Source organism: Ursus americanus, chromosome 24 (genome assembly GCF_024610735.1).
Source record: "Ursus americanus isolate L20-20 chromosome 24, mUrsAme1.1.p, whole genome shotgun sequence".
In the NCBI taxonomy this organism is placed as follows: Eukaryota; Metazoa; Chordata; class Mammalia; order Carnivora; family Ursidae; genus Ursus; species Ursus americanus.
Genome location: NC_142150.1, coordinates 32,037,441 through 32,049,284, shown reverse-complemented (window position 1 = coordinate 32,049,284; position 11,844 = coordinate 32,037,441). Strand labels below are relative to the sequence as shown.

The 11,844-nt window shown below is 37.7% G+C and overlaps 2 protein-coding genes across 2 annotated transcripts; both read left to right on the top strand.

Moving 5' to 3' along the window:
* The first annotated feature begins 1,700 nt into the window (after nucleotides 1-1,700).
* On the top strand, nucleotides 1,701-2,704 carry LOC123785145 (olfactory receptor 4C5-like). The gene has a single exon (XM_045786858.2). It carries the CDS (start codon nucleotides 1,775-1,777, stop codon nucleotides 2,702-2,704), a length of 930 nt encoding a protein of 309 aa, XP_045642814.1. The 5' UTR covers nucleotides 1,701-1,774.
* Nucleotides 2,705-10,580: 7,876 nt separating this feature from the next.
* Nucleotides 10,581-11,501, top strand: LOC123785144 (olfactory receptor 4C45-like). The gene has a single exon (XM_045786857.2). It carries the CDS (start codon nucleotides 10,584-10,586, stop codon nucleotides 11,499-11,501), a length of 918 nt encoding a protein of 305 aa, XP_045642813.1. The 5' UTR covers nucleotides 10,581-10,583.
* Nucleotides 11,502-11,844: the final 343 nt, after the last annotated feature.

Genomic DNA, 11,844 nt, shown 5'->3' with positions numbered 1-11,844 from the left:
TTTTTTTCTTGGTACTTTTTTGGTGATGGCATGAAGACTTATTCTATTTTCAAAAACACCTATCCAGTTGTTGAAAACTGTTTTGAGAAATCTTTTAAATATTCTTTAAAAATAATCTCCCTGAGGAGCCTGAGTGGCTCAGTCAGTTAAGCTTCTGCCTTTAGCTCAGGTCATCATGATCTCGAACTTGTGGGACTGAATCCTCTGTCCAGCTTCCTGCTCAGCAGAGAGCCTGATTCTCTCTCTGTACCTGACCCTGCTTGTGCTTTCTCTCTTCGCTCTCTAATAAATAAAATCTTTTAAAAAATAAAAAAACAAAATTAAACTCCTTTTGTAATCTGCCTGTATTTGCTTCTTTTTAAGCCTATCCCATCATCAGTTATACTTGTGCTCAATTACTTGTATGTTTGAAATATGAGAAAACTTTTGAATATATTTATCAAATCTAGTATTTTTCTATTGACATTTACTGATTTCTGCATTCAACCTTTTTTCTGAATATAACTGGTTTCTTTTCTAGCTTCTTGAATACTTCATTCATTTTCTCTTCATTTATTTTCTATCTTTATATTACAACAATTAAATATTTCAAGGTTAAGAGTAATTATATGCAAGTTTTTTTTCATTTTTATTCTCCTTTCAAGAATTTAGAGTGTGAAGAAAGCTATGTTTTACCTTTGAGATAAAAGTTTGCTCTATGGAATAATGATATTCTTCAATACCCCGTGCTATTTGTTATATTACCTATTTAATACACGAGAAAGTTTAGACGCAGTAAGACTAAGGTCTGTACACACCCTTCCACAGCTGCTAAGCAGTGAGAACACAGTGAAGACACAGTCTAGCTGACTGTGAAGAACGCACTCTGTCCAACGAATTAGGATGCTTTTGCTTCCTCACCTTTAAAGAATGTGGTTTCTAAATACATCCAAAGAGTTTCTCTTAGTTTTCCTTAATCTGAATTTTTACATGCAAAATACCCGGGGAAAATACACATAAAAAAATTGTCCAAAGAGTCAACTCTAAAGTTTCAAGTAAATCTGCAGGATTTTGCATTTCGCATCATGCTCTTTCCTCCTCTACAGGATATTCTTCCTTTTTCCTGTTGATGATGCTCCTAGACAATTCTGTTTAAATGTGTTGTAAGCTCACAAATCCAAATGCCTGGCATGTCTTAATGAGCCTCAAACATTCACTCAGTTTTTTCTGAAATGTGACTCCATCATTCTTAATTTCAAAATGCATTCACCTGATGATTTATATTCACCCTGAAAAAGCTACAAACACCAAGAGTAACAACTACAGCTTAGCCCCAGCAGCACAGGTGACTAGAGAAGAGACATAGGGTAGTAGCCTCTCAAGAATTCAAGCCTCTGCCTCTCCTCTGGTCCTAATCTCATTCTGGTTTTCCTAGGGGAGTAAATACTATGGCACTTATTCAGAGAATATTCACCCATGTGCAATTGCAGGAAGGGACCTTCATTTGTAAAACTGTATTTCCGTATACGGATGAGTGTATGTGTGAATGTGTGTGTGCACATGACTGTGTGTCTGAGTCTCTCAGAGGCTGAGGAGGCTAAGTGTTCATTCTATAACTAGTAATAAGTCCCAACTTTAATTCTGAGTTCATCTACTTGGGGTTACCATAGTCTTACAGAAAACAATCCTGACAGAGATGATTTGCTTCATCAAATGTTATCTGCCACAATTGCAATCCCTGTACTATTCACAGACAAGTCAGTTATCCAGATACCAACGCGGACTCACAGAACAAATGAACAACGTGACCGAATTCATCCTGCTTGGCCTGACACAGAACCCAGATGTGCAGAAACTCTTGTTCACTGTGTTTGTAGTCACCTACTTTCTCACTGTGGCAGGCAACCTACTCATTGTCGTGACAATCACCACCACCAGAGCCCTGGCCTCCCCCATGTATTTCTTTCTGTCCTTCTTGTCCTTCCTAGACACCTGCTGCTCTTCCACCATGGCTCCCAAAATGATATTTGACTTACTCACTGAAAAGAAAACTATCTCCTTCAGTGGGTGCATGACTCAGCTCTTTGCAGAGCATTTCTTTGGAGGAGTTGAGATCATCCTGCTCACGGTGATGGCCTATGACCGCTACCTGGCCATCTGCAAGCCCCTACACTACAGGCTCACAATGAACAGGCAAATGTGTGGCCACCTGGTGGCCATGGCCTGGGCTGGGGGATTCCTTCATGCTCTGATTCAAATCCTTTTTATACTCTGGATGCCTTTCTGTGGCCCCAATGTCATTGACCACTTCATCTGTGACCTTTTCCCTCTGCTAAAACTCTCTTGCACTGACACTCACATCTTTGGACTTTTTGTTGCTGCAAACAGTGGACTGATGTGTCTGCTCATTTTTTCTATTCTTATCACCTCCTATGTCCTCATCCTTTATTCCCTAAGAACTCACAGTACTGAAGGACAGCGTAAGGCTCTGTCCACCTGTGCCTCCCATGTTACTGTAGTTGTCCTATTCTTTGTACCCTGTATATTCGTGTACCTTCGGCCTATGGTCACCTTCCCCATTGACAAAGCAGTGGCTGTGGTTTATACTATGATAACACCCATGTTAAACCCTTTAATCTACACCCTCAGAAACTCAGAGGTGAAAAATGCCATGAGGAAGCTCTGCAGCCACAGAGTAATTCTTGGTAACTATTCATGTGACTAGAGAAGAAAAAAAGCACAACTTAATTCATCTTTTAAGAATAAGTTAAATGGAAAGGATGATGGTCTTGAAGTGAAAATACGTGGTTTAAGTTTATTATGCTCCCTGTGCTTTCTGTAATCTTTAATGGTTCCTCTTTCATATCAATATTTGATTAACTGATGACTAAAGTCTCTTCCAATTAGAAACCTCTGCATTTGCAAGTTATTGATCAAAGGGACATTGCAAATCAGCATGATATTGTCACAACCTATAGAAAACCTCTGAGTATGTGTATTCACTGGAACAATTCTCTGTAAAGCTTTGGGTATAGATTACATAACCAATTATACAATAAAATATTTCAATGAAAGGCATAATGTGTAAATATTTAGCTAAAAATGCATAGTTTCAATCCCAACTATGTAGTCAAACAATATTTATTATGATGAGAAATAAAGATCAACCAGAAATGAATGAGTTTTAAAAATGAGAGAGGATTCATCCCAAAATTAATGATGCCTTATTGCACAATTCCACGGGCACCAGTTACACTGGAATCTGGGCTCTTCCTAGAATAAATTATGTTCTCTGCCTAAAGCCAAAAGGATATAAAATTCTTCCAAGTACAACCAAAGAACAATCATGCACATGATTCCCAGGCAGAAGATAACTGGAGGAACATTTTTCTGTCAAAGATGTACTATACACCACTTCACCCCTGAAGGAGCTGTAATTACATGGATTTCTGCCTTAGCTAATAGAAACAAAAGTATCTAGTACAAAAGAGAGAGTTAATGGTAATTGCATAAGCAAGACAGAAAGACTACGCATTCAAATTTAAATGACAACCTTAAGACAATTGCAAAGCAATGCAATGGGAAGTATTCTGAGATACAGACACAGATCATTCTAAGAGAAAGAACTCAAATAAAAAGTTTCAAATTTGACCCAAGACAAAAGTTCTCCAAAACAGAGAAAGAGAGAAAATCATGAAAACATATCAATACCAAAAAATCAACAAGACACAAAGGAAGGTGGTAAGAAAGGAAAAGAGGGACAGAAGAACTACAAGACACACAGAAAACAAAATGGCAAGACTTATCTATAAATAATTACTTTATATGTAAATGGGTTAAACTTAACAGTCAAAAGACATAGAGTGACTCCATGGATTTTTTGACCTACTAAATGCTGTCTACAAGAGACTCACTTAACATTTGAACCACACATTGGTTCAAACTGAAATGATGAAAAAAAGGTATTCCATGTGAACAGCAACCAAAAGAGGGCAGGACTATACTTCTGCCAGACAAAATAGACTCTAAAGCAAAAATTGTCATAAATAAAGACATTATATAATGATAAAAGGGACAGTTTAAAAGGAAGATTTAATAATTATAAATATTTATGCACCCAACAGAAGACCTAAATATATCAAGCAAATATTAACAGTTATATAGGAAGAAAGAGACAAAAACACATTAATAGTAAGAGACTTCAATGCTCCACTTTCAATGATGGATACAACATATAGACAGAAAATCAATAAAGACCCAATGGACTTGAACAGCACCGTTAACCAAATAGACCTAACAGACATATATAAAACGGTCTTTCCAATAGCAGTGGAATATACATTCTTCTCATGTGCACATGAAAGATGATGCAGGGAGATCATGTTAGGTCCCAAAATAAGTCTTGAAAAATGTAAGAGGATTGAAATTATACAATGTATATTTTCTGAACACAATGAAGTGAAATGAAATCAATAGCAGAAGGAAAACTTGAAAATTCACAATACATGGAACTTAAATATCACATTATTGTGCAACCTATGGGTCAAAGAAGAAATCTAGAGGGGAATTAGAAACATGTCGAAACAAAATTTAAAACTATACACCAAAACCTGTGCGATGCAGCAAAACCAATACTAAGAGGGAAATTTATAGCAATGATCACCTACATTGAAAAAGATCTCAAGTAACCAAGGAGTATTCCTCAAGAAATGAGAAGAAGAACTAAGTCCAAAGTTAACAGAAGAAGGAATTAAAATTACAGCAGATAAAGGAAAGAGAAACTACAAACTCAATAGAAAATTATAAATGAAAATAAAAGTTGTGCTTTAAAGTAAAACAAAACTCACAAACTTTAGCTAGACTGAGAAAAGATCACACATAAAGAGGGAATATTAAAACTCATCATAGAAATAAAAGGGTTACAAGATACTACTACAGCCATGCACTAATAAATTGGATAACCTGGAAGAAATAAATAAATTCATAGGAACATACATTCTACCAAATCTGAAGCATGAAGAAGTAGATAATCTGAATAAACCAATAATGAGCAAGGAAATCAAATCCATAAGGAGAAGCCTTCCAAGAAAGAAAAGCCCATCACCAGGGGGCTTCACTGGTGAAATCTGAAAACATCTAAAGAAGAATAAATACCCATGCTTCTCAAACACTTCTAAAAATTTGAGAAGGAAAAAATACATCTGAACTTGCTGTATAAGGGCAGAATTAATGTTACCCGAAAGAGAATGAAATACTTAGAAATAAACTGAACAAAAACTGAAGGAATTTGTAAACTGAAAAAGACAAAACATTTATAAAAGAAAGTAAAAACAAAAAGAAAGGCAAATAAATTGAAAAATGTCCTGTGTTCACAGATTAGAAGAATCAACATTGTCAAAATGTCCATACTATCCAAAGTGATTTAGAGTCAGTACAATCCCTATCAAAATCCCAGTGGAATTTTTCACAGAAATAAAAAAACAATCCTGGGGCACCTGGGTGGCTGAGTCGTTGAGCATCCGACTCTTGGTTTCAGCTCAGGTCATGAATTCAGGGTCCTATCTCAAGCCCCATGCCAGGCTCCTATCTCAATGAGGAGTATCCTTGAGATCTCTCCCTCTCCTTCTGCCCCTCCCCTCACTCACTCATGTTCTCCTCTAAAATAAATAAATAAACCTTATAAAAAAAAAATCCCAACATTCATGTGGAACCACAATAGACTCCGATAGCCAAAGAAATCTTAAAAAAGAAGAACAAAGTTGGAAACATCACACTTCTGATTTCAAACTATATTACAAAGCTATACTAACTAAAATTACATGGTACTGGCATAAAGACAGAAATAGAGACAAATGCACAGAATAGAGAACCCACAAATAAACCCATGTATATTCATATGGTCAACGGATCTTTCACAAGGGTGCCAAGAATACACAAAGGGAATAACTTCTTCAGAAAACGGTGCTGGGGAAACTGGATATTCACATGAAAATGAGTGGAATTGAACACTTATCTTATATCTTCACATAAACCAACTCAAAATGGACTTAAAATGGAAGCCCTGAAACTGTAAAACTCTGAGAAGAAAACATAGCAGGAAATCTTCACCACATTGGAATGGCTATGATTCCTTGGTATAACGCCAAAAGAACAGACAATGAAAGCAAAAGTAGACAAATGGGAATACATCAGACTAAAAATCTTCTGTACAACTAAGGAACAATTAACAGAGTGAAAGGACAACCTACTGAATGGGAAAAAAATATTTGCAAACCAGACGTTTAATACAAGGTTAATATCCAAAACAGACAAAGAACTCATACAACTCAGTAGCAAAAATTGCCCAAATTAAAAATAGGCCAAAGATTCGAATATACATGCCCGAAAAGAAAATATACAAATGGCTGACAAGTAAATAAAAAGATGATCAACTTTACTAATCATCAGGGAAATACAAATCAAAACCACAGTGAGGTATCAATTTACATCTCTTAAAATGGCCAGTATCAAAAAGACAAGAGATAACAAGTATTAGTAAGGATGTGGAGAAAAGGAACGCTTGTTCACTAAGGGTATGAATGTAAATTCGTACAGTCACAATAGAAAACAGAATGGAGGTTCCTCAAAAAATTAAAATAAAATACCATATGAGCCAACAATCCCACATCTGGGTATTTATCCAACACTACTGAAATCAGGATCTCAAGGAATTCTTGGCCCTCCTATGCTCATTTCAGCATTATTCCCAATAGCTAAGATGGGGAAACAGCCTCAACGACCATCAGCAGATGCATATCCTTAAAACAACAGTGTAGTATATATAGACATGGAATACTTTTCAGCCTCAAAAAGGAAGGAAATCATGTCATTTGTGACAACATGGTTGAAACTTGACAGCATTACTCTAATTAAAATAAGCCAGTGATAGAAGAAACACTGCATAATTCCACTTAAATGAAATCTTTCAAAGAGTCCAACCCAATGAACCAGAAAGCAAACTGTGTTTTCTGAAGATGGGGGAATGGAAGAAATGAGCAGTGATTGTTTAAAGGATATGGACTTTTAGAATGGGAAGATGAAAAATTCTGGAGATACTTGGTGGTGATGTTTGCACACAATGTGAATCTAGTTAATGACACTGAACTAGACATTTGAAAATGGTTATGGGCACCTCGGTGGCTCAGTCAGTAAAGTGTCGGCCTTCCGCTCAGGTCATGATCCCAGGGTCCAGGGATTAAGCCCCTCATCATGCTCCCTGCTCAACAGGGAGTCTGGTTCTCCCTCCCCCTGTGCCCCCTGCTCATGCTCTCTCTCTCTCACACACTTTCTCTCTATCTAAAATAAATATACAACCCTTAAAAATTTTTAAAAAAAGGAAATGGTTAATATGGCAATTTTTATATTATGTATATTTTACCACAACTTTTAAAAAAAGAGGAGGGAAGGGACAGACTGTGAGTGAGCAAAGTGTCAACTGTGGAGGACAGGGCTGAATGCACTGTTTCCATTTCTGTTTTGGGACTTCACGAGTGTAGCAGTTTCCTTAAAGGTAAAGGTTGATTTTTCCAAGGTGATTCTGTGCAGGATTTCTTCCAGGTCTTCAACACCTTAGAAACTGAGGGAGAGAAGATTATAGTGGAGCCTCCTTTCTATACTGTTTCCACCCTCTACATCTAAACGTGTTTATATATAATGTTTACCTTGCTGTGATTTTCTCACTGCCTACCATGTGGAAGCACTGCTCTTTACTGTAAATCTCCACAATTCCTTCTGTGTGGGATAGAGAGAAAACCTATATTCCCATGAAAACACCATGAGCATCTTTCATCTAGATACACATGGAAAAGATGACTCCTAAATTACCCAATCTTTGGTAGCTGAGAATTCTGCGATCTGACTCTCCTTTGTCAGCCACTAATAAAAAAGTCAGCCTCCCAGACTAACATGGCACATAACCTTGAAAACTGGAGCTTCCATTCCCAGGACACCTAAATATTTAGAACAGTCACATTTTCAGAGAGAAATCTATTCTCTGAACTGTGACCTGTGCCTAAAATCAACCCCTATTCTATACCAGGCTCAACAATGTCAAAATTAACAACAGAGCCCTATCAGGAAGCTTTCCAACTTTTCTTGCCAACATACCAACCCAACCTATACCCAGAGACACATGTTTCACCAAAGTGCAACTGCACTTCTAAAACTGGCCTCTAATGATGCTTGTGGGGGCCAAGTAGGAGCAAATGAAAGACGGTGGCTGACGCTTCCAGCAAAGATTCCAACAGGACCAATTACTAATCCTCTGAGGACTTGAGAGGTCAATGCATTACCAAAGTGCAGGTACTTCGTGAAAGTCTATTTAAATAGTTCTCTACAGTCTATGAAGAAAGAATTACAGGATATTTAACTAAATGACAGAGGCAGAGCATATACCAACAAGCTTAAGATTCATATGGGAGACACTGCTCCCAAATTCAGGGGGTTAAAGGGAGGAATAAAAAAGAAATCTCTCCACACTGCTCATGCACTTGTTGGGAAACATATTCGGCAGGATTTGCAAAAAATATCTATACACTCAAGTGGATCCAATGCACTTCTACATTTTATAGTTCCATATACTAGCTTTTTCTGACTTTGAAGTTTTTTTCTTTTTTCCCATTATTTTTCCTTTAGATTAAATATGGTTCTGAGATCTGAGAAATATATGCATTTTGAAGATGTGTCTATACTTTCATAAGAGGCCAAGAAAGTGAATAGAAATTAAATCCTAGAGAATTGAAGTTTCTTAACTGAAACAGCTCATTTCTGGGTACGTTAGACTGACAATGAGAACCAAAATAAACTAAAATGACCAATTCTGGGGGAGTTGTCTGAGAGAGAATTGCAGTGCCAATTGTTAGTTGACAGACTGTATTTGCAGCTGTGGGGCTATGCCCTCAGCCGAAGAAATATGACTGGGTGCAATCTGAAAACCGTGGAATCCACAATCAACTGGATCCAGGTCAGTAATAACTAAATCTTTTTCCCCAAATTTTAAACAGTTTAACCTAATTTACCCAAATTATTTTCCCCAAATACTTTTTATAGCCAGATGCTGTGAACTGAAGGTGATCTGCTTCTCTAAAGATGACTCTGAACATGATGACAGGAACACATCAGTAGAAACGTGATCTGTAATCCTACCTCACCAGATGCTGTTGAGAACTAAGGGCACTTTTATAACATTAAGGTACACATGCATGTCGAAGTAGATTGCTTCAGGAGGTTTTTATATCTGATTATTTGAAACTGTTTCCCTTTTCATGACTTCCATACCGCCACACGGAGGTTGGAATTTGTGCATTAAATCTATTAAGGACGATGAAGCACGTAGTTCCACCCATAGCAGCCGTGGACAGAGAAGAAACCACTAAAGAGACTGAGCTTCCGGGAAACAAAAGATACTTTCCTAACCTTTACTGAAGCTGAAAGGCCATGATGCTGAATGCTGTGTCCAGAAACTTTTGAGGAAAAGTATGTCATTGTCTTTTGGCCGGGATAGGGAAAGGAGAAAGTGAGGGGGAGAAGGAATAAAATAGCCTATGATCATGCGTAACATGTACTCACTACTGGAAATCCATGTACAGATCATCCAATCAAAGAATCCATTCCGGTATATATTCATTTTTCTACCAATTAGCAACAAACAATTTGGTTCATCTTAATTAACTTACGTCAAAAGAAAAACTTGTATCATCTTAGATAACATTTCTGTCTCAAAATAGGAAATTCAGGGAACCTCCATCATTCATTTAATTCCATTTGTAAAATGTGACTAGGTTTCTAAATCTATTCCAGAGCATTATTCTTTATGTGATAAAAGACCTATTGCACAGAAAATTCATTGAAGAAATACTGAGGACTTTTCAGGAACTGTGTACCACTGACATATCTGCATCCAAAGAGGTGAGAAGAGTGAGTATGTATCGGTCATGTTGAGTCAGACACAACATCCAGGGCTGTTGAGTGAGTGTGGCTCAAAGGGCTTTATAAAGACAGCTCCTTGGCATTCTGAAGGGGAGACACTGCATCTGCAGCTCTGTCTCTCTGTGTGCCTGTGCATTCATTTGAGAGAAAGGAATTAAACTCAAAGAACACTGCTGGTATAGATATAGTACGGATGGCACTTTCCTATGTGATATACACGTGACATCTGAAAGCATATGTTGTTCCTATAAACATATTCATGCCAATGGGCAAATATAACTTAAAAATAATTGTTACTGATGAAATCTGTCCAGAAACAGTGAATGAAAGCCATCAGTAAGGTTTTACAGCCAGAGTTTGAAAGTCAATTATAACTTAAAAGTTATAGTAAAACGTTGCATTCATTCTGGCATTTGAGATATGAATAAGAAAATTTAACCTCCTTGAATTCCTTTTTATAACTACCTACCTCCAAAGTGGTTGAGGTGAGAGGAAGGTGTGGTTCCATCAATCCCAGAGGCCTGGACTAAAGATGTGATGAAGATTTCACTGTTGAATTAAAAATACTACTCAGAATTTCTGATGGACAATCTGATCTTTCCCGATGGAACATAACCCAAGCTGACTCCAGGGAAAGGATGAACAATGTAACAGAATTCATTCTGCTGGGCCTGACTCAGAATCCACAACTGCAGAAAGTCTTATCTGCTGTGTTTTTAATCGCCTACTTGATCACACTAACAGGTAACCTGCTCATCTCAGTCACCGTCTTCATCAGCCCAGCCCTGGGTTCTCCCATGTACTTTTTTCTGTCCTACTTGTCCATTTTAGATGCTTTCTACTCTTCTTCCATTGTACCCAAAATGATCTTTGACTTGATCTCTGAGAACACCATATCCTTCAGTGGCTGTATGACTCAGCTCTTTGCTGAACATTTCTTTGGTGGAGTTGAGATCATCCTATTAGTTGTCATGGCCTATGACCGCTATGTAGCCATCTGTAAGCCTTTGCATTACATGACCATCATGAGCCGATCTGTCTGTGCTTTCTTGGTGGGAATAGCTGGGATTTTAGGCTTTATTCATGGAGGGATCCAGGTTTTGTTCATGGTGCAGTTGCCATTCTGTGGCCCCAATGTCATTGACCATTTTATGTGTGATTTAATACCTCTCCTGGAACTAGCCTGTACAGACATTCACACTTTGGGGCCCCTGATTGCTGCCAATAGTGGGTCACTATGCTTCCTCAGTTTTTCTATGCTGGTTGCTTCCTACATTGTCATCCTGTGCTCTCTGAGGACCCATAGCTCTGAAGGGCGTCGCAAAGCCCTGTCTACCTGTGCTTCTCATGTCACTGTTGTCATCTTATTCTTTGTACCTTGTTCATTCCTGTACCTGAGACCCATGACCTCCTTCCCTGCTGACAAAGCTGTAGCTGTGGTTTATACCCTAGTAACTCCCATGTTGAACCCTTTAATCTACACCCTCAGAAATGCAGAAGTGAAAAATGTCATGAAGAAACTCTGGGGACAGATAATGAAAACTGGTGATAAATGAGTCTCGGGATTAGAGTATTTACATAAAAATATCTAGTGATAGTGTAGAGAGATTTATTCCTCTTCTTAGTTGATTAAACATGGGACAGTCAATTATCCGGTCTGGAGCACATTTCTTCAGGGGCATATATATTGTGGGCAGGACCAACGTATACATTAAGGCACAGTACATATGGTGCTTAGAGCCCAGAAAAATTTTATGAGTCCTTGAAATGGTTTGATTTCTTTTAAAATGAGAAGATAAAAATGAATATAATCCAAGTCCAATTTGGAGAATAGGCATCATTATACAAATGCACTCATAAAATAGAATCTTTAACATTTTTTATGGAGGAGAAGGACTC

Coding starts and splice junctions, on each gene's coding strand:
- LOC123785145 (XM_045786858.2), top strand. CDS start 1,775: ATGAACAACGTGACCGAATTCATCCTGCTTGGCCTGACACAGAACCCA.
- LOC123785144 (XM_045786857.2), top strand. CDS start 10,584: ATGAACAATGTAACAGAATTCATTCTGCTGGGCCTGACTCAGAATCCA.